Source organism: Trachypithecus francoisi, unplaced genomic scaffold (assembly GCF_009764315.1).
Source record: "Trachypithecus francoisi isolate TF-2019V2 unplaced genomic scaffold, Tfra_2.0 Contig01461, whole genome shotgun sequence".
NCBI classification, from domain to species: Eukaryota; Metazoa; Chordata; class Mammalia; order Primates; family Cercopithecidae; genus Trachypithecus; species Trachypithecus francoisi.
Genome location: NW_022681433.1, coordinates 235,632 through 263,467, shown reverse-complemented (window position 1 = coordinate 263,467; position 27,836 = coordinate 235,632). Strand labels below are relative to the sequence as shown.

General features: G+C 41.7%; 1 protein-coding gene and 1 long non-coding RNA gene across 3 annotated transcripts in view; one reads left to right on the top strand and one right to left on the bottom strand.

The window, feature by feature from the left end:
• Positions 1 to 27,836, top strand: part of LOC117096613 — a 179,400-nt gene that overhangs the window by 35,750 nt on the left and 115,814 nt on the right. The window lies entirely within an intron of this gene.
• ENOX1 (ecto-NOX disulfide-thiol exchanger 1) overlaps positions 225 to 27,836 on the bottom strand; it is a 257,797-nt gene continuing 230,185 nt past the window's right edge. Inside the window, exons 12-14 of one of the 2 annotated variants that reach the window (XM_033234031.1) lie at positions 23,977 to 24,079; positions 10,728 to 10,813; positions 225 to 1,198 (exon numbers count right to left, since the gene is read on the bottom strand). In XM_033234031.1, the coding sequence (XP_033089922.1) occupies positions 1,067 to 1,198; positions 10,728 to 10,813; positions 23,977 to 24,079 (321 nt within the window). In that variant the 3' untranslated portion in view covers positions 225 to 1,066. The remainder of the gene's footprint in view (positions 1,199 to 10,727; positions 10,814 to 23,976; positions 24,080 to 27,836) is intronic. The other variant, XM_033234035.1, reaches the window with a different exon arrangement.

The window sequence follows — 27,836 nt, the reverse complement described above, 5'->3', positions numbered from 1 at the left end:
AAATCTACTCTAATACTGTATATTAATGCTGTATAATCTCCTTTCTTGGTAATTTCCACTCCACAATTTTTATATATTCCTATTTGAAATAATGTTTTATATCTTAATGTCACTCATGTATTTTATCATTTTTAAATGATAGGATATGAGATGGGACTGAATAATGAGAAAAAGACTTCTTAAGGGAGAAATAAAATATATCAAAGAATAATTTGTAAAACCAATATGGTAGAAGTCATATTTATTGAAAAAAATTAATATCTTTGCTATAAAATTTGTAACAGGAATATTTACTGCATGTTTATTTTGATGCATAAACCTGAATGCTACATACCAAGTACAAGACAATAACACTAGTTTTTCTTTTATTTACACTTTATGAAAATTGTTACGCAGTCCATGTTAAAAGAACTCATGATGGAGAATTGTTACATTAGAAAAATAATATTCTTGATAAAGCATTCTCAATGTGTCCAATCATATTTTCTGCCTTTTCAATAAGGCAAAAGTCCCTGGAACAGCATATAACTTAATTTACAAAATACAATAACTGTTTAGACACATATTCAAGTTTTCTTTTGGTATGATTTTCCCTCACTGTAAAATTATTTTTTCTTTTTCTTTTCTTTTTTTTTTTTTTTTTTTAACTAAAACAAAGACTTTCAGGAAAATGTCATTTAATGATTTCAGCTATACATTACATATACAACTCTGTAGCCTAGCAACAATCATCGCTACACCATCATTAACTTTAAATATTTTACTTGGTGAGCTATTCTCAAATGTAGCATATTTTAAGATTTTGCCATCATTATGACTGTGGAATCATTGTTTGGTTTTCATAGGAAACAGATCTGTCACAGTATGAAGCTTTGTTTATTTTAAGGAACTGGTACACAATTACATTTCCACTCACAAGAGAACGCCACAGATATAACTAAAGGCAGGCTTCGACGGCTCCACAAAGGTTGCGTGCTGGACCAACCCCACACCTCCTGCTCCCCCATCGCACAGCCCTGGCCAGGTTCACGTGGTTTCACTTCCAGAGATGTTTAGGTCTTCACAGTTAGGTAGTTTTAATTCCTTCAAAGGCACACAACTTCCATCTTTTTTCCAGCGTGGCTCCCACACCCGTGAATTCCTGTTTGAACATGCGTGGCAGCCTCATCAAAAGCATTTCTATTTCATTTGCAGATATCTGTTAGAAAGGAAGAAAAGTCACTTTGGGGAAAGAAACTCATCTTAAAGGAGGAATGGATTGGGGAAGGATGAGCTTTCCCAGTGATCTAAACAGCATTTAGTTTTCTACTGGGCTGTCAGGGGATGTCCTTACAGAAGGAACATTCAGAAGTACTGAATATGAGTATCCCATCTCCCGAGCAGCTGGCAGGGTGGGGCATGAGTTGGCTGGGCGGAAAGTGCTGAGTTCACCCTTCTTGTGGATGGCTACCTTATTGGCAGCACCAGGCCTGAACAGCCCTCCCCTGATATAAAAGGAGATGGGGAGGGAATTTAAGAGGGCTCAGAGCAAATCCATCACTACTCCTGGCAAGCTACTAGTGGCTTCATCCTCATCTATGGAGGACAGCAATTTTCTTTAATGCTGCCAGGAGCAGAGGACATTCGGGTAGATTTCTTGCCACCCACATTTCTTTCTCTTCCTTAATTTTCACATGGACCGGACACCATGAAGGTTTCAGAATGGAATCTAAACTCCAAAACCTACAACAATACAAGTCTTGATATCCAGTCATAAAATTCAGGTATATTTTTTAATGCAACTTCTTTCTTCTCCATATTTTTGTTAGATGAAGTTTTACACCAATAATTCATTTTAAAGAGCAAATCAGCCATAGTCCCTCTGCTCTAGCACAGTGATTGCTTTTGTTTTCATGTGTCAGTGTGCCAATCCATGTGTGTGCATGAGGATTTTATATCACAGGGTGGCCAATTTGGGGTCTGATACTCTGTTTGAATATCTCCAGAATTTGGGGTCTGATATTCTGTTTGAATCCTGTATCTTCAGTCTTACAAGTTAAATGACCCTTACAAAGGCAATTAGTCTCTTTAAGCCTCAGCAAATGGAAATAACATTTAATAAGGATAGCATGGAAACGACTGGCTTAGCACAGACTTGGGCACATAGAAATGTTCAGTGAATCAGAGCTATTACACTTTTTCATGGTATAATCACTGTAGAGATATCATTTTGGAGTCTACACTTTCCATTTAACAATATTAGGATTCATTTAAAAGAGACACCAAATAGACCAAGAAGTCTAATCAACTGTTCATTTAATGTTCTCATGGAAAACACTTCATATGATACATTCAATATTCCTGGGCCTATAATACAAAACTTTAGTTAAATAGAGGCAGTCCTGAAAATGGAAATAAATTGTATTCTAAAATTTTTTGTGAATTATTTTGAAATCTGAATGCATTTCCCCATAAACACCAGATTAGAAGGATGGTTAAATTCCCAGGTCAACTGACAAAAGCCTATGAGACAGATTATATGAAGGTTCATAATAACTGAGAAGTAAATTTTCTTTCAGTGAGCACTGTGCAAGACACCTTCACCACCAGTGTCCTTTCATTCTCACAGCACTCTGGTGAGATCTGGGAGCAGATACTATGATGCATCTCCACGTTACAGCTCAGAAAACTGTGTGAACTACAGAGGGTTAAGTGTTTTATCAAAGACAGAACTTGGGAAAGAACCCAAGGGTTCTGTCATGGGTTGGGGCCTGGGCCTTGATTGGTGTGCCTTAAGCACGTCCCATGATTGTCAACAGCCAGGGCTGAACAACCAGGGCTGCTGGGAGGTCTTTCCCAGTAGCAGTCACCTGGGGCACTTGTTAAAAAAGTCAGATCCCCCAGCCAACCTCTTCTCTGGAGATCCTGATTCAGCTGGTCTTGGGTGTAGCCCACATAATCTATTTTTAACGATCATCCCAGATCATTCTTATCGTCAGGCATATTTGGTTAAGAATGGGGGCTTAGGCCAGGCGTGGTGGCTCACACCTGTAATCCCAGCATTTGGGGAGGCCAAGGTGGGCGGATCACGAGGTCAGGAGGCCATCTTGGCTAACATGGTGAAACCCTGTCTCTACTAAAAATACAAAAAATTAGCCTGGTGTGGTGGCATGTGCCTGTAATCCCAGCTACTCGGGAGGCTGAGAGGCAGGAGAATCACTTGAACCTGGGACGCAGAGGTTGCAGTGAGCCAAGATGGCGCCAGTGCAATCCATCCTGGGAGACAGAGACTCCGTCTCAAAAAAAAAAAAAAAAAAAAAAAAAGAGAATGGGGACTTAAGCCAGACAAGCTTGGATTTTACTCTGGCTAGGCCTCAAGCTGTGTGACTTTGGGAAGATTACTTAACATTTATAATTCTCAGTTTCTTCAGGTGTGTAATAGAAGTCGTATCAGGGCATTGTAAGGATTATGTGTAAAATGTAACACAGTGCCTGGCACAAGTTCTCTCTTATGTAGATATGTATATGTGTGTGTATGGAATACTGATAGAAAATGACACTATTATCTAACCTTTTGTGGCATGGAGTGGTATGTGGTCAAACCTAGTTTTTCACTGGTCCAGGAGGAAGTTTTCTTTAAGCCTTATGAGACCAAATTATCTTCTCAACGAGTTCCCTTCTTTTGGAGGAGTACAGCACAGATCATCTATGGTGGGCTCTAGTCTCCAGTCAAATTCAAGTGCCACCCCTGGCATGTCCTTCCCCAGATCAAGAGAGGCCATAGCAGAACACACAGGCCGAGGTGAACGCCAGCCCACCAGCACCTTGTTTCCTGTAACTGCCACCTCCCTTGGAAATGTAGGGAAGAAGCCCTGTGCCATTCATTAGGAAGGGGAGAAAAAGCCAAGTTCTTGAGGGCAAAATAAAGATCTGATTTAAAGAGAATGTGTAGGAGGCCAGCTGGGGTCAGGAGGGGCAGTCCCATCCAGCAGCCCTGCAGCTGGCTGTAAAAAATTTGACAACTTACAATCACCAGGAAACTTTTCCTTGCCAGACTCTTCTGAAAACACTGTTTAATTCTCACCACACTCTCATAAGATAGGGAATAATTTACCAACAAGAAAACTGAGGCTCCGAGAGACCCAGTAAGTCCCACAGGTTAACATAGGCAATAAGTGTGGACCAGACCTCCTGGCTGTGGTGCCTTGTTCTTAACTACCCCTGCCCACCTCCACCAGGGAGGGGACCATGGAGTAAGGACAGGAAATAATCCTCTTGGTCACTGCCCCTCTGGCCCTGGGTGGGTGGGGATGCCATGGAAGGCATCTGTGTACAGGAGGGCAGGGCTCTTCTGTGATGAATACTCTCGGACTGATATCAACATCAACAGCAAAACACTGAAAATTCCCAACTCAACTGGCTCACACACATTCATATTGCTGATGCTTGGGCACCCCCACATGAACGATCCACCAAAACAGTGAGCAAATCGTGGCAAGTCTTGGCTAGCATGTACTGAAATGTGGCAACATCTTGTTTTCCATGGCGTCTTTTGACCTGAGCCTAGACTTTAACCACAAAGGAAGCAGGACAAGGCTTGCAGCAGGAGAGAGGTAGCTACCATCTGCTGTGTCTTCACTGTGGGGTAGGGACGAATAAGTGCTTCACCTGCATTATCTCATTAGAAAGCTCAATAAACAAGCAATTGCACCCCTCACTTGCTGGAGTGAAGAAAAGCAGACACAGAAGATTTGGATCACAGTGATAGAACAATCAGTAACCTCTCCCAGTTTAGTAACCAGTTAAGTAACCAGTCACTTAACTTCTTTGCGCCGGTTTTCTCATTTGCATGACAAGGGAATTGGAAAGAAACACGTGGAATGCCCTGAGGACTTGGTTTGAGTGCTGGCCTCTCCATATCCTAGCTCTAGTCTTAGGATAAGCCATTCAAAATTTATCTGTCAATTAGGTTGTGGCAAAGATCTCAACATGAGAGGATGTGATAGGTCTTTTGCGCACCTTAAAGCACAAAACAAATGACAGCCCTCACTTTAGTAGCACTTACTGTGTGCCAGATACTGTTCTGGAATGCTTTGCATCTACTAAGTCATTTAATACAAGGATAACCCCCCAAAAACCATTTTACAGATGGTGAAACTTAGGCACAGAGATGTTAAATAAACTGCCTAAGGTCAAACAGCTAAGAAGTAGTGAAACTAGGGTTTGAAATCCTCGTAATTACTTAACACATGCTTCAGATTTTGAGGAGGCCAGAAATTAGTAAAATGGGAATTAATCCCAAATGTATTAGCTGTAGTTTCTGTTGGTAGTGTAAGGTTAACAGCTGGGTTCTGCCACAAAGATGCAAATATGAGTTGTGTCACAATATGGAACAGACCACTTCAAATAAAAGTGTATCTAAAATATTCATTTAATAAGGCTCTCAGCAGCTGGGCATGGTGGCTCACACCTATATTCCCAGCACTTTGGGAGGCCAAGGTGAGAGGATCACTTGAGCCCAGGAGTTTGAGACCAACCTGGGCAACATAGAGAGACCCAATCTCTACAAAACATACAAAAATTAGCTGATACGGTGGCACGTCCCTGTGGTCCCAGCTACTCAGGAGACTGAGGCAAGAGGATCCCTTGAGCACAGCAGTTGGAGGCTGCAGTGAGCTGTGATCACTCCACTGCACTCCAGCTTGGGCGACAGACTGAGACCCTGTTACAAGAAAAAAGGGATCCCAGCTAATTCTAGAAGAATTCCTTAAAGTTCTTTAAAGATATTTCTGTCTCATGACAGAAGAAAGATCAGGGCGAAACCTGTATCAAGTAAGTTAATTTTATGATTTTCAAACTTTTCCCTTACCCTGACTAAATAACCTTTATGATATCTTTTGGGATTTTTAAGACAAATTCAAGAGAAAATTCAATTTGTCCTTCATTTTCTCCCTATGGCCAAATAATTTTTACTTTACAAATACTTCCACTTACTTCAGTTTTGTTCTCTTCCTAATAATTTGTCAGCTATTATCTTGCCGTCACAATATCTTTTGCCTTCCCACCAGTACATTCTTTGTCTTGAGAACTGAGACTCTGGAGTCATTACATAAAACCAAGCCCCCAGACCTCAGTGGCCGAGCTCTGAGTGAAGTTTACCCCTTTCCTCATCCTGCACGAGAATCACTTCTGAAACCAGGGATTCTCTCTAAGCTCCTACTCCTGTTCACATATGGAGCCCCACGGTCCAGGGAAGAGCTGTTGCTTGCCCAGCAGGTAAGTAAAGGAGTAGAACTTGGAGCAGGGCCTGCAAATCCAGCCCGGCTTTCAGAGTGACGCATTCCCTCATTCCCAAGCATATTATGAGAAGACTGCAATACATGTGGTTAAGGGAGCACTGTGCAGCACTGTGATATAGATTAGAGATAGATGCCATGAGTATGAAATCTTTTTGCCGTACACCATGTATTTGGTGCTCTAGCAAGTGGAGAGGATAGTCATAACCCTGAAGTTTTGATTACCCTCTTACCCAGCTGGCTTTTGTTCCAAGAAATTTGTGGCCTATATATTTTCAATCTTTGATATTGTCAGTGGATTCTTCCATCTATTTTGTTTGAAACTTTCTTACACTTATTCTTTTAGGAAGGATTTATCTGCTGTAAATACAAAAAAGAAAGCAAACAGGAGAAGGAAACCGGCTCTGTGTAACCAAGGAGCTTGTGTGCTGTTAATACCACAGAGGTCATTTATAAAATCTGCTTGATTTATGTTTTAATTTGCTGACTCTAGGCCAAGCCTACTGCCTCCTTGCCTAGCCTCTAAGCACATGTACAAATGGACACAAGCAGATGCGAATCAATTTGTCTCATCATGGTTGGCTCCATATCCCATATCATCAGGCAAGGGAAGCCTAGTGAAGAGGGGCCCCTGTCTGGGCTACTGAAAAGACCCCAGCAGAGGCCGGAGCATCAGGGAAGCCAGTTGAAAACTAGACTTTCTTCCATGGGCAAAACTGACTTTTAGCCTTTAAATGCACATTTAAATCTTGTTCATTTTTCACATCCTGGGCAGAGCACAGTGTTAGCACAACACAGACACCTCGCAATAAAGGTTCACAGAGAGAAATACAAAATGTAGATGGGGCGAAGGAAGGGAGAAAGAAGGAAAAGGGGAAAGAAGACAAGAAGCCAGGAATTCGAAGGAGTGAAGCAAGAAACTGCTAGAGGAAGGGAAGGAGGGAGAAAAAATTGTGATGAAAGAAGATAAATAGGAGAGAATTAAAAGGAGCAAAGAATATGGAAGGAAAATGAGGAAGGAAGGAGAGAAGAAAGGGTGGCTAGAAAGGGGAGAACAGAAAGAAATGTGGCAATGTTAGCTAAAGCATCCCAGAGGGAAGCCACCGGAAGAAGCATGGACTTGAGGGTACCTTATGTTAAGCATGACTCCCACAGATTTCACCCTTCTTTAACTCCTGGTTCAGAGTATCTTCCCTACCCAGTTTAGCACTTCATTAGTTCATGTCTGATTCGCAAGTCATTTCATAACTAGGCGACAAGCTTGTTGAGAACAGGGTTCTATCTTAGATTTCTTTTGTGTCTTGGCCATCCCCTGTTCTTCTCTGGTCCCTAAGACAGTGCTGGGTACATGAAAAGCAGTGAATGATCCCAGCATTCATTAGGTGTTCACAGAGGTATGCTATTAGTACAGATGATTTTCCCCTCTGTGGGAAATGTAACATGCCCATGACCTCTCAAGCTGCTCACAGTGGTGTCGTGCCAAAATAGCAGGTCCTTCTAGATCCTCCAGCCTCTGTGGCCACATTACGCCGAGTCTGGTTTTCAGAACCGAATCTTCCACACCATGGGCCTTGGGAAGAGGCTGCAGGTGTGAAGAGGGGCAACCAGACACGCTCGGAAAACTGGGCCTTCATCTCCTAAAGGATACATAAACAGGGAAGAGCAGACGAACCCTCCTCTTGACTATAAGAAGTATTCATCTGCTAATGCTCCAGTCAAATGTGTCTTCTGGGCTGCTTCGGACAGACAAGAGGTTGGACTTGATGGGCCCTGGGGCTGACATGGTAGATTCTATGTATTGATAGAAACCATTTTCAAGATAGGACTGCTTATTTTAAACAGTTTGCCTGCTGTGCTCTGGGCAAGATTTTTGACTCAGCAAAGCTTCAGAAGCCGTGCCCACCCCCCAGCCCTTATTACCCTGTCTTCCTCTGAATGAATCTTTCTTTTTCAAGTATTTCTGATACAAGAGAACAGGGTGAATGAGAGTGGGTAATTTAGAAAAGGCCAAGAAGAGAAAAATACGCAAATATCAAGAGCAGGAATAATATTTAACTGGAAGATAGCTTATTGTTGGGCTACATGGTTTTAGGAAGCCATGTGCAATGTACATGCCCAGCATAATTTAATTTCTTCCATTCCTAGTCATTCTTATGCCCATATGTAGCCTTGGGGGAAATCCTAACAACAGTGACATTACAGGACTGGGTTAAGCCTGCTTTCCCTGTTCTCATCAGTACAGGGTGGGCATTGGATTTTGCTGTCTGGATTAAAAAGTCTATCCTCTCAGCCTCACTGGAATAGAAGGAGCATGTGGTCTGATCCCTGGTGCCCAGCAGTTTTAGAGTTCTTTTTCAATATACTTTCTACCCCAGGCATGAGGAGGAACCCGACAGCTCTAGTGGGCATTTCATTCAGAAGATGGAGGACTATCTGGGGGTAGGCAGGGGACACCTCATGTGTTTCCTCTGTAAGGGAAATACTTTCTTCATCTTCTAAAATAAAAGTACCAGTCTGTGATGAGATGCACTTCCCTTGACTGAATCCCATCCAGAAAGGCCCATCATCTAATGGCCAGGGACCAGGCATGTGAATTCTCTCTCCTCAGAGACTGGTAAGGGAACATCACAAATCTTACCTGAGCCCTGAGGATAAGAATAGAACAAGAGCTTCCACCATTCCCCGGCCCCCAACGCCAGCCAAAACAAATCAATTCATTACTTATCGATCCCTCCCTGCCCATTCCCAGGAGATGATTTTACACACACACACACACACACACACACACACAGGCATACACACACACACAGGCATACACACTTCACTGGTGATCATCATAGATTGTCAGCCTGCGATGATGGAGTGGAGGAAACAAAGAGTCCTGAAATTCTTTGATAAACGACAAGTGGATTCTTGGCCATTTCAGCTTCTACTAAAACAACAACTGCTTCTCAACAAAGGCTTCCCACTTGGGACTTCCAGAAAGGGGAGAACAGAAATGTCAACAATACAAGGGAAGGATGGTAGCAACAATAGGATTCATTTCTTAAGGGCTTATTCTTTGCCAAACACATTGGTGCAAGCAGTGTTTTGTTTAATCCTCCAGGCAAAGGTGGAGGTGATATTAAGGAACAATGATACCAGTAAAGAGGAAACAACAGCAGAGAAATCCTTCAAATCTATATGACAACAAAGGAACACTGCAGCAAGTCCTTCTCATTTCATCTGAATTTAACATGAATGCTTTCTCTTACTTCCCTGTGCATGTGAGGAGAAACCACAGAGAAACAAATAGATGACTCTGAACCTCCAGAATTTTAAAATTCTCTAACTCCTTTCACCCTGTTTTGTTCTACCCTGTCATGAAAGGCATGGATCTGTATAACTGAAAAGATTCATCTCAAAGGGGAAGTGTTAGATTTATTGAAGAGGTTAAACACTTTTGGGATCATGTATTGGGAAGATTATGTGAATCAAAATAAGAACACAAGGTAGTCATTTGGTGCATGCTAGCCATTGAAAATTTAGCATGAGGTATCTATATCTGTTCAGGGACACAGCACTGCAGGCTGCTGGTCTGGTCGTACCAATCCCATGCATTTTGCTGTGCTCTATGGAGACCTTCTTACTTTTTTCCATTTTCCTTCATGACCAGAAATTTGACAGGCGACTAGCTGGCTTCTCTAGCTTGTCTGTTTTGCTTTTGTGTCCACCCCGCTCCTGGGCTTCCCTAGCATTGGTTAATGATGATGTTTTATTTTGTCAGGGCCCCCTCCCATTGTTCACATGAATTTGACACATAAATCACATTCTTTTTGTCTCTTCTCTTTGGGCACACCAATACTGCAATGGGATAGGAGTACAGCTGATTTGTGGATGGGAAAAGCTGAGCTTCAGGGAGGTGAGGAGTGATGTCTGGCTCTGGATGTGAGCCTGGAGGGGCACAGCTGAGAAGAATTTTGCAGTCACTTTTTTCTACTTAGAGAACAATGCCGGAAAACAGCCATTAATACAGCTTTCTTGAGTCGTATCAGATCTTTATGTTAATTGGGGTGATTTTTCCTCGATTGCGTGAAGTCTAGAACATGGAATCCTACAATAATATGGTCTGAGGATGATGCCCTATTAGCCACACTCACCTGATTTCACCCTTATTTTGGGAACTTTCAGGTGAACCTGTATTTTTAAATATCTCATAACCTTTCCAAATTAATTTGGCATCTGCTAAAAGTCATTGTCATTTTGGATAACTGCTCTTCTTTTTACAAAGACAAAAGCAAGCAAAAAGAAGACAACAATCTGCCAAAAACTGAGGTCCTTGCAAAAGAAAAGGGCTGATCAACCCCCATAGGCTGCTACAGCCCTAGTGCAGTTCATGCAGAGTCCACCTGCAGTCAGCAGTCAACATGCTAAATTTTAGCAATGAAAGTTCACTCAAGGAAAATAATTTACCTTGGAGTCCAGCTGCTGCATGTATGACCAAAGATATTCTATGTTGGCTCCAAAAGGATGGACGTGAAGAAACGTTGATATGATACCTGAATTAAAAAAGGCAAACATTGGAAATTATTCAGAGGCAAATGAGAGTCTCCATTAAATAATGCTATCTAACCCCAGTGACTGTTTTGGCAGGCTGAGTTATGGTCTTACGATTTCTAGTAGCGCTCAACAAGCATTCAATAATAGCACATTCTGAAGGCAGTAAGAGTAACATGGTAAACAGAACACTTTATCTCCTGGAATGATAGTAGTTAGCAAAGCTAGACTCTGAGATAATATACAGCTGAATAAAGGTATTTCAAAACAAAGATTCCTGGAAGCATTTCAACTACCAATTTTATGCTTGATTTACCAATATAAAAGTATAGTTATTGGAAGGATAAAATTATCTTTTCTTTCCCTCAGTGGACTTTGCAGTATGAAAATGGCTCATACAACTGTGTCAGAAATCACACCGCCTCAAGTTTTCCTGATAATTACAGTTGCTAGTTATGAAGAGTATTGAATCTATATTTCCCCTAACTGCCATTGAAGGAAGCCCAAATTCTTCCTGAAACATTTGCTGTTCTTCCTGGTTGTCGCTCTTGTTTAAAAGGAGCCAGCTCTTTCTCCCCTTCTTGCTGCTGTAATTTACAAGATCATTTTAAAAGGTCTGGGAATGGATGGTTTTGCTGCAGTTTGATTATAAATTATAAGGCTTTTCCATCATGAAAATCAGCTGTCAACATTGTACTGACAAAAAGTTGGATGTTGATGTCAGGAATGAAGTAAAAAGCAGTACCTTCCTCTTCTCCCTGCTCCTGGATCCAAAATCAAAATAGTGAACATGAGGAAGTCAACTCCATAGACTGCAGACTGCTTTTTGTTAAGAAGCTGTGCACTTGTTATCCACAATAGCAAAAACATGGAATCAGCTCAGGTGTCCATCAGTGGTGGACTGCATAAAGAAAATGTGGTACGAACCATGGAATACTATGCAGCCATAAAAAAGAATGAAATCATGCCCTTTGCAGCAACATCGATGCACCTGGAGGCCATTATCCTAAGTGAACTAATGCAGAAATAAAACCAAATATTGCATGTTCTTGTAAGTGGGAGCTTAAGAGTGGGTACTCATGGACATAAGGAGGAGAACAGTAGACACTGGGAACTGCTAGAGGCGGGAGAGAGGGACAAGAGAAAGGGCTGAGAATCTACCTATTAGGGATTATGCCATTACTAGGGGGATGAGTTCAGTCATACCCCAAACCTCAGAGTCACGCAATAGACCTCTGTAACAATCCTGCACGTGTACCCCTGGATTCTAAAATAAAAGTTGAAAAAGAAAAAAAAAGAAAAGTTGTCCTCAGACTGATAGTTTTTAGCTTTCTGTTAAACAGGTTTCACAGGTTTCAAGATGGATTAAATCTGAAGGTAAGCCTTCATGTTCTGTTTTTTGTGAGCCTTCATGCTTGGCAGCCAGGACAGACCCTCACCTGTATGAAATGCCATCTGGGTGGGCACAGGTGCACACAGCATTCTTGTACTACGTCATCCTATATTTGTAGGTGACCTTGGATTGATCTGCCATAGGCTTTCATGGCTCCCTGATGCTATGGGATGAGTGTCAAGTTTTTAAAGAAAAGTTCCCAGTTCATCCTCAGGCTGAGAACAGAGAACCAAAGGGACTCTCCAAGACCTGTCCTCAGAATGCTGCTTTTCCAGGGCTTCTAGAGGCTGACGGTGAGATGGGGAGGTAGGAACAATGCCCACATTTCCCTGTAAAGGTAGAATATCTGTTTTTAAAGACTGACCTGTTCTTCCTGAGATACAAAGAATTACCATTTCATTCTGAGGTTATATTCTTCCTTTTTTCTTGTCAAAATGTCCTTTTTTGAAATAATGGCAATGGTAGAAGGCAATGATGGTACTTAAAAAAATATCTTTAAGTGGAAAAATACCCACTTTTAATGTACTCGGGCAGTATTCTGTTGTCCCCTCCCCTTATTTATTTACTTATATTTTAATTTTAGAGACCTGGCAGCTACTTCCCTGTGTCCGAAATTCTCAATTCTGGTGAAGTGGCATTGTAAGTAATTCTATTACTAATAAGAGTTAAAATATAAAAGCTCATGAGTGATTTCTTTCAAAAAATTAGAATATAGTAGAACTATTAAAAACAACTATTTTCATTTGCATTTCCTTTTTTGTTTTAAAAAAGTTTAATTGGTATATAATTGTACATATTTTTGGGGTACATGGCATATTTTGATACTTGTACACAATGTGTAATGATAAAATCAGGGTAATGTACATGGCCATCACCTCAGACATTTATCATTTCTTTGTGTTGAGAACATCCCAAATCTTTTCTTCTAGCTATTCTGAAGTATACGGTAAATTATTGTTAACTGTAATTTCCCTACTGTACTATCAAATACTAGAACTTAGTCCGTCTATTTTTTGAATGAAAGAGTAAGGGCTGAATCACAGTTTGTGTAGAGGGAATCCCCTGTTTCAGGATGGTGAGTGGGGCTTTCACTGACCATCCCAGGTACTATGGCCACTGCTTTCCACAGAGAGCCTCCCACAAGTGATGGGCAGGAGAAGGACAGGGGTGGGAGAAGGAAGAGTCAGCTTTGGCTTTGTGAGCAGGTGAGGGGGTGCTCCTAGCCGGAAGCTTTTTTCTCCTCCTCTATCGCGGGGTTCTCCCAGGGAGGTGAGGGCTGCTGCAAGGTGGCGAGCAGCATTCCTTGGGTGGAAATCCACTTACGCAGTAGGGCTAAGACAGGGAGTGGCAGTGGCACTGCAGACTTTGGGGTGACAAGGGTGTATAAGTCTCCCATGGGGAAAGAGGGCATAAGTCCCCAGGCAAATAGATAACATTTTTCATATTTAATATCCCCCCTGGCCAGAGAGTCTTCAAAATCTCCTGCATAACCTACAGCCTTTTGTAAATGTCCATGGGTGTATGGTTATCAACATAAATGCCTTTAGTAGGATGAACAGAACAAGTCAGGGGAGGATGGGGTGGGTTGGGGGGAGGCTGATAACCCTTAGCCTAGGAGATCAAGTGTTGACGTGGGTCATTTAGCGACACCAGAAATGGGAGGACCTAGAGTAGTCCCTTTTGTGGCCTCTGTGAAGTTGGCACCCTCTGTGAACATGGATTTGCTCCTCCACTGTCTGTTCTCTCTCACCCCCAATCTGGGTCTGTAGCCCAAGGAGCTGTGCTCTTGGTCTTTGTGTGTTCTGGTTCCATATCCACAACATAGTACACATTCATAAGAAGTATATGTTGAATGTATTTATTTGCCAGAACTGGAAATCGCCAGTATACTTGTTTAAAAATTCTATTAGTCTATTATTGATAAATGGGAATAAAAAAGAACCTTAAACATTTCTACAAGTAGTAACAGATCTTTCAAAAACCAGGTAACTTTGAGGTATTATTCACTGAAAATTCGTATTCTTTTTTTTTTTTTTTTGAGACAGAGTCTCACTCTGTCGCCCAGGCTGGAGTGCAGTGGCCCCATCTCAGCTCACTGCAAGCTCCGCCTCCCGGGTTTGCACCATTCTCCTGCCTCAGCCTCCCAAGTAGCTGGGACTATAGGCGCCCGCCACCTCGCCCGGCTAGTTTTTGTTTTTGTAATTTTTAGTAGAGATGGGGTTTCACCGTGTTCACCAGGATGGTCTCGATCTCCTGACCTCGTGATCCACCCGTCTCGGCCTCCCAAAGTGCTGGGATTATAGGCTTGAGCCACTGCGCCCGGCCTGAAAATTCTTATTCTTAACCCGTCCTGTCATGGATTTAGAAGGATGGAGTAACTTGGATGTTTTGAGCAAGGAAAATTTTCATTGAAATTATTTTGCTCATAACTAAGGGGAAAATCAGATTCTAAAATCAGATTAGAAATCCTGACGTGGACTTGAGTATTCTTTTAGGGAGGGTATTCAGAACCATCTCTGTGGTAGCTGATATTAAGAAGCCATTAGCTTTTCCTTATAAGAGTTCAGCAGTTGCCACTAGATATATGTAGAGCCAAGGCAGGCAGTCACAAATAGGCTTCCCAAGCTTTTCCTGTGGATGACAACCCAATTATCCAGTGTTGTTAGAGACACAGCAGAAAGGAAAGCATGAGTCATTATCCTCCCCGGTACCTTGCCTCTCCTCAGCCCACCTCCCACTCCTGCATCTGTCCATCCCTGTAGCACCACAGAAGCATCAGTCATGCCACTTGAGAAAATGTTTCTAGGCCCTGTGATTTTGGATCAGGTTCATTTGAGGGGATCTTTCTAAATAAACAAGTAAAGCCTCTTTGCAGCTTTTTAAAAAGGAACTGGGACATTCCCTGGGGATAGAAAAAGGATGACTGTAACTCAAAAGTTACTGAAAAATACCACAAACCTGGAAAATGGAGACTATTTTATGATCCTCTGGAATGGACCTAAAGGCTTGTGGTAAAAGAAACGCTAAGGAATAGAGGGTGGGGGATTTAGCTGTTACTGAACTGGTGGATGTCCAAGGGCATGGCTCAACAATTGGACTTGCTTGTTTCCATGGAGATGTAGAAGGCCTCCATATTTGAGAATGGGTTTCCAAAAGTGGAAAAAAACAAACAAAAAACAACAACAAAAAAACATTTTAAGTGCCTAATTTAAAAAAATTTTTAAAGAACAAAGGAGGTTGTCAGTACTATTGGGCTTTTTGCACACATCTCAGAATCTTAAAAACTACTTTAGAAAGAGAAACTAGCTCTAGATGCCTGTGGCAAACCTCGTTAGGAAGGCCCATTTAAATTGTCTACCCAAAGCACTCTGAGCTTCTCTCATCAAAACCATCAAGTTTATTTTCATTATTGGACCTCACTAAGACTAAGGATGCAGTATTTAAATGAACCAAATAGTGCCAGATTTGTACTGCTTCATCACTTATTTTAATACTTGAAACACTTAGCAGCCAGGAGGTGGCAAGGTGCCAGAGGCACAGCATTGTATAAGATAGGTAAGGGGCTGGTCTGTGGAACTTTTATTCTAGGGGAGCAACACAGATAATAAACACAAAGATGAAAAATAAAAATTTTTAGATAGTGCTTAGCACAATGAAGAAAACACATCAGGGAAGAGGACAGGAGAGAGAGCAACCTGCAGCTTGCTGGAATGCTACCTTACACAAAGCAATTGATGTGGTTTGGCTGTGTCCCCACCCAAATCTCATTGAATTATAGCTCCCATAATTCCCACATGTTGTGGGAGGGACTCGGTGGGAGATAACTGAACCACAGGGGCAGTTTCCCCCATACTGCTCTCATGCTAGTGAATACGTCTCACGAGATCTGATGGTTTTATAAGGGGAAACTTCTTTCACTTGGTTCTCACTTCTCTCTTGTTTGCTGCCATGTAAGATGTGCCTTTTGCCTTCCACCTTCTGCCAGGATTGTGAGGCCTCCCCAGCCCTCACAATATAGTTTAATGGAACTATAAGTCCATTAAACCTCTTTTTCTTTATAAAATACCCAGTCTTGGATGTCTTTATCAGCAGCATGAGAATGGACTAACACAGTGATTATGTGAAGGCCTCTCCCTGAGAAAGCAGACCTTTTCAAGTGTGAGATGAGAAGGAGCCAGCCATGGAAAGCCTGGGGGTGACCATTCCAGGTACAGGCCATAGATGGTGCAAAGGCCCTGAGGTGGAAGTGAACTGGCTGAGTACACTGGGCTGGAGAGGGGCATGTGTTTAGAGGTAGATGGGGGCCAGATCATGCAGGACCTTGTGTGCCAGGTGAGAGTTTGGATTAGATTTAAATTCTAAATATGGCAGGAAACCAAAAGAGTGGTTCTAAGCAGGTGCTTGTCATGATCTGAATTATGTTTTAAAAACTTCCCTCAAGCTGCTGTATGGAGAGTAGAGCAGAGGGGAACTGGGAGGCCAGTCAGAAGTGTTTGCATGAGACTGGAGTGGTAAGTCATGATCTGGACTGCAAAGGGAGAAGCAGACTCCAAAGGGAGAGCCAGGGGGCTGGTGTGAGCAGTGAGGCTGGGGAAGAATGAAATATGAGTAAACAATTTTTCACTAGAGCAACTGGGTGGGACTATTTTCTCAGGTGAGAATATTGGGGCAGGAGCACATTAGGGCAGGAAAAAGGGGAATCAAGAGTTCTGTTTTGTCCTCATTAAACTTGAGATGTGCATTAGCATTTAAATGAAGAATATTAAATGGCAGCTGGAGATGGTATAAATTTGCAATGGCAACAAAAAGGGATTTGAAGCCAAAGTATTCATTGAGATTACCTAGGTAGAGAAGGGGCCTCAAGACTGAAGCCTGAAGAAGCCCAAAATTTAGAGGTAAGCTGAAGAAAACTCATCAGAGGACTCTGAGAGGGTGTGATCAATAAGAAAGTGTGGCGTCATGATGGCGGAGAGAAGGAAGTATTTCCAGAAGATGTGAGTAGTCAACCACACTAAAGTAGCTGCCGGCCGGGCGCGGTGGCTCAAGCCTGTAATCCCAGCACTTTGGGAGGCCGAGACGGGCGGATCACGAGGTCAGGAGATCGAGACCATCCTGGCTAACACGGTGAAACCCCGTCTCTACTAAAAATACAAAAACTAGCCGGGCGAGGTGGCGGGCGCCTGTAGTCCCAGCTACTCGGGAGGCTGAGGCAGGAGAATGGCGTAAACCCGGGAGGCGGAGCTTGCAGTGAGCTGAGATCTGGCCACTGCACTCCAGTCCGGGCGACAGAGCGAGACTCCGCCTCAAAAAAAAAAAAAAAAAAAAAGTAGCTGCCAGGTGGACAGAGTTGAGAAATTGGTGACATAAAATTCTCTGGTGATGCAGAAAAGAATGGTTTTGGTGTGAGGATGCAAGCCAGACTGGAGTAGGCTGGAGAGAGAGGGGAGGGAGGGAATGGTGACTGTAAGCATAGTGCGTTGGAGGAATCCTGCTTTGGACAGGGGCAGGAAATGGACTGTTGGTGGAAAGAGGTCATGGTGTCAAGACAGATTTTCCTTCTTGTTTGTTGTAAAGGTATAAGATAGTAGAGTTCACATTTATATATTGATGCACATGAGCCTCTACTTACATACAAGATCACTAAGGGGCAATGCAGCTTTCCTAATAGTCCTTATATATTAGAGAATTGAGTTGAAAAGGACCATCTAATCAAACCTCCTAATTTTATACAATATGAGGGCTTAAACACTTATCACAGTGGTTTGGATAAGTGATTTGCCTTAGATTACCCAGTGGATGAAATGCCTCAATCCACAAATATTTAGGACCCCTCCCACTCCCCCACCGCTCAGGGCTGCTTAGAGATCATTAGGTATTATGGTTTCTCCTTTGCATCCTTATGCAAAAGATGGGAGTGGGATAGGTTAGCCCTGATATAGTTTAATTATATTGGTTACCCGATAAGAATAAACTATCACTTTGTGCATTCAGTTTGGTCAGCACATTATTCTCTTTGAGTGGAATGAGAAATGGAATCTTTCTAGAATATACTCCCCTCTTCCCCCAGGCTGCTTGGAGTTTTTATTCCAAACTCTCTGTGTCAGGTTCTAAAGTTCTGGTTGAGATTAGCTTTCTGTACACACACACTGGCTGACAGTCTCCTAGGAAGCTTCAAAAGACCCTGGGCCCATCAGCTCACTGGGATAGAGGGATACCTTGGGGCTTTCCAGAGACCTTGGCTCTGCAGATGAACAGCTGTGTCTCTAGACACAGTCACATCTTGCTGGGAATCACCAGAGGTCTGACCATAAACCAGCCTGTAATAGTCTTCTTTCATGTTGACGCCTATATAAAGGCTCCATGGATGTTGAACTGGAGAATCAGCGGGAAAAAAGCCACGTGAAATCTGGGTCTCCTAGTAAGCCATGAGGGGAGAGTTGTCTGTGGGCAGCTGCAGAGTGATGAAGCGCATATGGGAAGTGGAGAAAAACTGTACGAAACTGATCAAACACTTGTGGTTTGGGCTGATGCTTCTCAGTGCCTTGGGATTCTAAAAAGCTTTAATTTTCCAAAAAAGCAGTTAGTTCCACTTACTTGGTGAGTACAAAACCTGATCTTGTATGGTTGGTTAGTTAGTTTTATTTTGTAATATTTGTCTGTCTTATTTTTTCCATTAAACCCCTCAGACTGTATTTGGGCCTCTTAGTAAGTTGTTCCTGGTACCTGAAATGCCCTTGACAACTTCTTTATCCATCCAGCGAAAACCTCTTCATCCTTTAGGACTAGCTCAGCTGTCCTTTCTTCTGACAAGGCATCTGTGGCATAAGTAGCCCCTTCTCTGTGTCTCTGATTTTAGTACAAACCACACAGTTCATTGTAATTAACTGCGTTCTTTCTCACGATCTATGAACTTCTTGAGGGAAGATCATCTTTCCACCATCAGCTAACGCATGGGTTAGCATAAACCAGGCCAGCGTTTCTCAAAACATAGTACCAGATATGCCTACTTTAGTATCCCCTCAGATGTCAGTATTGCAATGAACAGGATCTCTCTTTCTGTTTTTGTTTTTTGACAGGGTCTTACTCTATCACCCAGGCAGTTGTGCAGTGGTGCTGCTCACAGCTCACTGCAGCCTGATGCTCGTGGGCTCAAGAGATCCTCCCACCTCAGCCCCCCAAGTAGTTGGGATTACAGGTGCATGCCACCATGCCCAGTTAACTTTTCTTTTTAAGAGATGGGAGTCTCACTATATTGCCTAGGCTGGTCTTGAACTCCTGAGCTCAAGTGATCCTCCTGTCTCATCCTCCCAAGGTGCTAGGATTATAGGCGTGAGCCACCACACCTGTGTGTGGGGCTAAAGATTCTGCCTTTTAAATAGGCTGCCTAGATAATGATTTTCCACAATGAAGACTGATTATTCTTATCGTAGGCTCTTGACAAATGTTTGTTGATTTATTGATATGGACGTTTGTGCCTTGGAAACAAGATTTAGGTCAATGACTCATTCTTTATGGTCAGTAGTTTTCAGAGAGGAACATACTCCCAAGATTACTTTTCTCAGGTACAGCCTAAATATAGCCTCAACTTTATTCACCGAAATCACCAAAAAGTTATTGCTTAACCTTCTTTAAAAATGTTTTTCCATATTCTATTCAGCTGTTTCTTAATACCCACATTAGGAGGAGCATTCCGCTTCTTGTTTTTTCTGGTTTTGTGCATGTATGAGATGGTGACTGTGATGGAAATGATGTGTGTGTCCTGATCTGCAGAGGACTCAGGATATGTAATGAAGTTTGCTCAGTCATTGTCAACCTGAGGACAGTTCTCAGGGGACCAGGGAGGTTTTAGAGAAAAGCTGCTTTGTTACAGTTAAAAGTTGTAGAGAAGTTTCTGACTGTATCTGGATAGTATTTACAATGACTATCATCAACAGGGTGCCAATCAGAGCTGCTGGGATTGAAATCTATTGTGTTGGAATTATTATAAAAAGCAAAAGAAGATAGAGTGATATGGACCCAGAGAGTTATACTCTCAGTTTTCTGCAGAACTAGTAGCTTATCAATAAAAAAATTTGCTCCATTTTTCCTTCATAATATCCAGCCAAACGCAGCTCCAAAAATTGGCCCCAAACCAAAAGTAATGACTCATTCTATCCCAAACAACTTCAGTGTATGCCAATCCAACATGTAGGCCATATGTGAAATGAACTAGGAGTTCTGGCATAGACATTGAGCAATGTCAATCTGACCTTATGTGTGCTTACTATAGCATTATGAAACATAATACCCTGCAATGCCCCCATAAAAATAGAATTCCCTAAGGTCCAATTGTATGTCAACCTGTCTCCACAAAAATTGATTACAAAATGAACAACCCAGAAATCACAATAATAAAATATTTTCCAGGGGCCTATCTTTAGTTGAATTGGAAGACCCATTAATTGTCAAGAAAGTCCGTCAGAATGGTCGAATTCTAACAATACTCAGGATCCAGATCTGCAAAATTCCAAATAATGTCAGTGAAATCCCACGGATCCTCTCTAATAAGTACCAACTTTATGCCTTGAAATAAAGACTCTAGTTTTATACACTGGTCATGAGAATGTCTGGACAGAATATACCCTTTTGCCCAGACAAATCAGTGTCACAAATAATTATACATAACTAGAATTGCTCATTGTTTAGGAAGTTCTAGCCTCCGTTGTATTCTCTCTGTAGATGGAATCCATTTGAAGAGCTTTTTTCTCACTCCCTTTGTCTTTGTCTTCCAGGGAATGCTTTGTACAAGTGTGCGTTTCTTATATAACATTTATGTGCCCCAAGAGGGCACTGGTCATCTGACTGTATTGGCATACAGCATACACTATAAGCATGCAGATGTGATGAAGACTTTGCCAATTAATGTTTCCAAGTTGTGGGAGATTTTCTGCTGTATCTTGGCCTTCTAGGCTGGCCTAGAAGAGCATGACTATTTGTTCTCTCTACTGACTTAATTATTCCAGGGGAAGACTTCAGGGGAATTGCAGAGTATTTATGACTGCTCCAGATGTACCAGAAGGCCAGAGGGCTCCTAGAATCATTCAGTGTATGAGAATTCTTCAGAAAAGTGTAGCCCTAGCACCAGAAAATCCTTTTTCTCTATTCTGGTCCAGTGCAGTTTTGTCCCTATCACAGTCTGTATCTAGATTCCAGAAGCTTCAGGGGAGCTCTTTATGGACCCAAGGGTCAGGTATCTACAAAGTATGAATGACCAAACTCAATTAGCAGATAGGATCATTTAGTGGCAGGCAGCAACTGCAGCTTTTGGCAGGATCCATTTTGCCAGTCTTGGAAACTCTTCCCCATTGTGGTATTCTTTTGGAGGATTTTTCTCTCTTTGGAAGATTATCCTCTTTTGGAGGATTATACAAAAGAGTAGAAGCATATAGATGTTTTGGAAGTGGGTTTGGCCAGGAAATCACATCTGTTGTCAAACTGTCATTAAGAAGAATAAAATAAAATATCGAGAAAGGTAGCAAGGTCATGGATAACTGAAGGGAAAGTTAAACTCCTAAGTTTATTTTAATCAAACACTTAAGTCTCTGGCCTCCCTTCTACCCAAATATTCTCATATATTGATTCAAAATAAGTGTCACTCCCTGTTTCTCTTTTGCTCTGCTCCTAACTTCAAATGCTAATATTGGTAAACTAGTTCAAAAGACCAACAGTGAGGGGAAAAGTCTTGGAAAGTTTAGTGTTGGTTGTGTATGCTTTTTATTGGAGATCCTGACTGACTAATATTTTTCTAACACACTTGAATTAACTAATTTGATATATTTTTTGTGATACCAAAGCCATCAGCAGGCATAGCATGTTACAAATGTAATCTTCCTACTTATTCCCATTAATGTACCGCATATAAAGCACATCATTTAAAAATATTTGAAGTAGCCAACTGAAAAAAGTACATGTATGTGTGCACATATATAAATAAAACCTAATAACTACTTAGAAAACATTGTAAATGAACTGTGTTCTCCAATTAAAACATAAAAGCAGCAGCAATCTCTAGTGAAAGGAAGGAAATAAAATAGAGATGAGTTCCCATTTTTTTAACCTTCAGCGGACAGAATTATTCCCACTTAAACCAAGAGGGAAAAGTTTACTGCAGATCATTAATTGCTTTGTTCATACCCTAAAAACATAGGGGAAAATCACACCTTGGTCACACCGAGTGACAGAGAAACAGTTGTCAGAGTTAGACATGTTTTCCAATAGAAGAAAAATCCAGTTACCAACTACATATGGGTTCATTTTGGGTTCCTGGGACTGACAGCACATCAGCATGTCTTCTGAGACTCGTGCATGGCATGTTATTACAGCTGTATATCATCAGAGCAAAAAAAAATAATTGGTTTTCCTCGGAGTATCTCTAAGTTGATGTCATATTCAATAACCCTGTAGTTGAAAAATCTATATATGATGGATGGACTCTGGACTATCTTTTGAATTTAATTCCTCCTGTGCCAGCTTCTCTAGGCCCTGTTGTACCTGTCATTTTTAGGTGACCACATGCGGTATTTACAAAATGCAAGCAGGGACCAGGCGTGGTGGCTCACGCCTGTAATCCCAGCACTTTGGGAGGCCAAGGCAGGTGGATCATCTGAGGTCAGGAGTTTGAGACCAGCCTGGCCAACTCGGCAAAACCCTGTCTCTACTAAAAATACAAAATTAGCTGGGTGTGGTGGTGTGCACCTGTAATCCCAGCCACTAGGGAGGCTGAGGCACGAGAATCACTTGAACCCGGCAGGCAGAGGTGGTGGTGAGCCGAGATCATGCCATTGCACTCCAGCCTGGGTGACAGAGTGAGACCCTGTCTCAAAAAACAAACAAACAAACAAACAAAAAAAACAACCAGGCACTATTTCTGCCAGATAACGAACTGCTGAAGAACAATTTGTCTTGCACGTACATTGGCTTCATTCAGTCTTAACCATGCCACCACGGAGCCAGTCTCACCTGGCAACCCCACGCTGGGGTCAGTGCCAAGGTGCAGTTTGAATCAGTTCTGTGCATCACAGCATGAGGGTGGTGGCTTCCCTTTCTCTGAATTTGAGGGCTTCAAATACAGCCTTAAACGTACAGGCATCTAAGATGGGCTTCCACGCACACTGCCGGCACATCCTCATCAAGAATTCTTCCTTATGAAAATAAGTACGACATCTGGATCTACTAAGGATGCTTCTTTTGTTCATCCTGGACAAAAGGATCCAAACTTGGACAGGGAAGCCTGGAGCCGACTGTCCTGGATTAGCTTAGCATCAGTACCCTGCATGGCCCTATTTGTCAGCATTGCAGGTCTAGCCTTGGGGGGGGTGACTTTGGGGTGTGGCCTCTGCTAAGGGGCTTAGAGTTTAATCTCAGGGTTCAAAGCTACTCTTGAGCCTGGGGATATGGCTTGGTTTGGAACTAGATGCAACCTGGCCTCCAGTTGGAAGTGGCATGCCCAAAATTTGAAATTCCGATTTGTGACACATGAGATGCAAATTAGTGTCTTCTTGAACTCAGTTTTATGTCTGACAATCAGTTAATATATATAGTTACAGAAAGGCAAAACCCCCATTAGTCTGTATGCCACTAATTTGAAATGTATGTAATATAATCTTGATGAAATTAATTTCACCTTTTACCAGAAGGCACTGTTGTTTAAATTAGTAAGTTAATAACTAACATATTAAGTTAATTACTAATAATTATTTAAGAGAACAGATGAAGACAACAGAATTTCCTTACCTATTAGCAGAGCTTCTTTCTCTGATTTTAAGCCTTGGCTTCTTTTCTCAATATTATTCTCTCGGTCTTGGTTGACTAATGCAACTGTCAACACATTGATTTCCTATAAAGTTAAAAACCAAAAACCATATATGGGTTTATGTAGATTCTGTGCATGTCAATAAAAAACACCAGATCTCTTAAACTCTATAAATGAGGTCATCACTTCTATTTATAACTAAAGATCAAATCTTTTATACAATTGATCTATTTGCCCAACAGTAGAAAAGTAATTATGTAAAGTTAGGCTCCTAGATACTGCTCCCAGCATACCAAGTAATTCTCTGCACAACTGGCAAATTTGGCACAAATTACCATAGATTTTTGTCCATGTTTTCATTAAACTCTGTTCACTAAAACTGTATTTGACTATGACTACTTGAACATGTTTTATTTCAAATACGAATAATCTTTGGGAAAGCATACAGGAAACAGATTTATAATACCATGCTAAAAATTTGTGTGAGTGTGTGGAGAAACAGGGCCTATTGGGGAGCTAAGAGAACTGTTAGAAGTGTTTTTAAATTGAGTAGGTATGGATCCTCATGAATAAATGCAAGAGGCAGATAAAGCAAAGCTTGGAAAATTCTTTTTTTTTTGGAAAACTAAAAATGAAGAGTTGTACAACAAGCCAATAACATGTGAAACATTGAGGCTGGACTATTTTTAGTTCTTTCTGTGGTCTTTTACATTTAAAAACAGAGATGAAGATTTAACTCATACCATCCTAGACTTTTGATATTAGGACTCAAAATGGAGAGTGACTTAATGGAAAGTCACATTAATGATCTGCCTATATGACCTGCATATATGGGATAGCAGAATCCTATTGTTGATTGTGTTTCCATTAAGGCTGGCTCTCAAGATCCTGTTCTTGATTTGTAAGAGCATCTTTCATCTCTAGTAACCTTTGATGTACAGCTGGCTCCAGACTTAGTTTAGACCACTCCCCAAACTCAAAAAAGAAGTTGAGTCTTATTGGAGTAAAGTTGTTCACTGAAAAATGGCTCCAAAGAAGGACCAGTATATTGAGCAGTGGCGGGGAACCTGCAGGAATGATAGAGAACAGGTAGGGAGAGCCAAATGGACGAAGAAGAATTCAGAAGGTTTGAACAAATGGTTTGACAGATGTTCCCAGAACAGGAAGTAGTTATAGGAGAGATTTAGATAGTTAGTACAAAGTAACAAAACTGGTCAGATCCAAGAATACAGGAAGTATTGGGAGCATGCCGAGCCTGCAAAAAGTGAAAACCACACCTGAAGGCATTCAAAGAAAAATAAACTCAGCACATGCCATCAAAACAGATCTATGAGCTTAATTTAACTTATGAGCTACTACTTTGTAATCCAGGGGTGATTAGAAATGGCCAAGAAAGAAGGCTCTGCTGAGAAACTGCAGTTGGTAATATCTGATGAGCATTTTAGAGGCTCCTTTTAAGGTCCCGCTTATTTGCCAAAGACCAAGTGATGAAGACTGAATGAGAAATGAAAATGGATAAGGTAAAGAATTGAGAAAATCACAATGATGTGATGATATATCACAGGGAAGACCTTGATTGGCTAAAGGGTATAACAGGCCTCAGGCTGATGGTAGGAAAATCCCAATAAGGACAGGAGTCAGAAAGAGTTTGGGGAGTGGTCTAAGCTAAGTCTGGAGCCAGCTGTACATCAAAGGTTACTAGAGATGAAAAATGCTCTTACAAATCAAAAACAGGATCTTGGGAGCCAGCCTCAATGGAAACACAATCAAGAATTTTAAAATAGAACAAATCCAAAGGCTTACTATGTATATGGGATTAGAACATTTATAAAGAGGAATTGCAGGAAAGGAAATAGAAATTCCTCCTATAAAAGAAAAATATTTGGTACTTTCCGATTAGGCTGATTAGGTACTTTCTGGATTGCAGCAGAGCAGGTCTGTGTGTACACATCATCTTTCTGGGGTAGTGGGGTCAGTGGGCCTGCTGAATTCTGTTAGTTATATGCCCTAAGGACAAATAGGTCCCACAGGGACTCGGCACTGGACTTCCGGGCCTGGGAGGTTAAGATTGCTGAGCAGATGCAGGCTGAGGCTCTGTACGGTCTCCTGAGAGAGGTGTAGGAACAAAGAGGATGGAAGAACATTAACTAGGATAATGACTGCATCATTAAAAAAATACAAAAAATGAACCCTGGAGCTGAGTGGAAATATCTCCAAGAGAGGGTGATCTGTTCACAGCCTAGATGATAACTGGGGCCAAATGAAATTATTCAGAATGAGTTTAGCAGATAACAGGCCCACATTAATTGCCAAGACTGAGTGGTGTCCTGGGGCCATCACACAGTTGAAGATCCAGTTTCATTGAGGGAAGTGGACTGCAGAGGGCACGCAAATGTCAGGAGCCAGCAGAGAAAGGCAAGGGCAGAATAGACAGACCACCTGAGAATGCTGTTTTCTTCCCAGGTCCAAAAGTAGAGTCACATAGAAAGGGGCACTCTGAGCAAGGCTCAAAGAAATGCTGCTGAATCAACAGTGTCTACAAGGAACCAGGTAAGACTCAGTGATTCTTGCTTAGATGATGTTTTAGGGTTGGAAAAATTAATATGGAAAGATAAGAATCTTAGGGTCACCATTCTGTGCAAGTATTTCTTGAGATTGGATACTGGAGTGTGTGCTCTGCTGACCACAAATGGTGTGCTCTCACGCAGTCATGGCCAGTGACTGGAGTGGACACATCTCTCTGCATGGTTCCCACAACAGTCCAGCAGGCCTGGGCTTGACGGAGACCCAAGACTTGGCAGATATCCCAGCTTTTGGGGACATCTGTGAGTTTTGTTCAGGTTGGAGACGGAGTTGTTTTTCTGACTCCTCTAGGAGGGAGAAGAGCTATGCTGGAAGTGGTACAGGATCATTGAAGCTGATCAGGCAGGCTCCAAGGAATGTTTGCATCTTATAATAAACTGGTCTCAAGAATCTCCAAAAGGGAAAACATCATTTCCATTAGAATCAAGGGTGTGCCCAAGCATATTAAATAGTCTATAGCATCGAGTGAAGTGGACCAACTTGTGACCACTCAGAAGAGTCACTACTGACTAAGCTCTGGATCCTCAGCCTGCCTTGGGCATGGTATAAGCCCAGGCTCTTGCTGACAGAGTCACAGAGCTAATTAGATGGGTGAATGCTTAAGTCATCCGTTTTGCCAAAGAGCACAGTTAAAGTTAATATAGTTGTGTTTCAAGGGATAGAAGACAGGATAGTGAGTTTAGACAGCCACATTATATGTTGTGGTTTTACTTTTTCCAACTATTAAAAAAGGAGAGTTTTGTTTTAATGACTTTAATCATGGGTTTAATCATGTGTTCCTTAGAAAAATCAGGTTAATTTGATTTGTCTGTATTTATATTGGTATTGTTCAGTTGAACAAGATAATGACAAGTACTGATAATCTCCAAGTTTGGGGTAGTCTACAAAGTAGATATAAGCAACAACTGTACCCTCTCTCTTTGTTTTTATTTAATGTCTAGAAATAGAGCTCCATCATCATGATTGGTTAAGGTGAAGGGAATATACAGAATGTGGAATTAATTAATTCCCAAACCAATTCCCTGTTGCATTTAAGCTAAGTCCGTTTTTACTTTCAGCCACTGAATAAATATTTATGCTACATACAGACATCACATGCCTACTATATGCCAAGGAGTTCTAAGTTTTTAAGGATATGGCATTCAAAGTGATCAGAAGTGCAAGCTTACCCAGAGACCAGCAAGCAATTCTTATAAAAGGTCTAAAAGAAAGAAATACGAGTAGATGAAGCTGGAGAAGTAGGTAGATCATGGTAAGA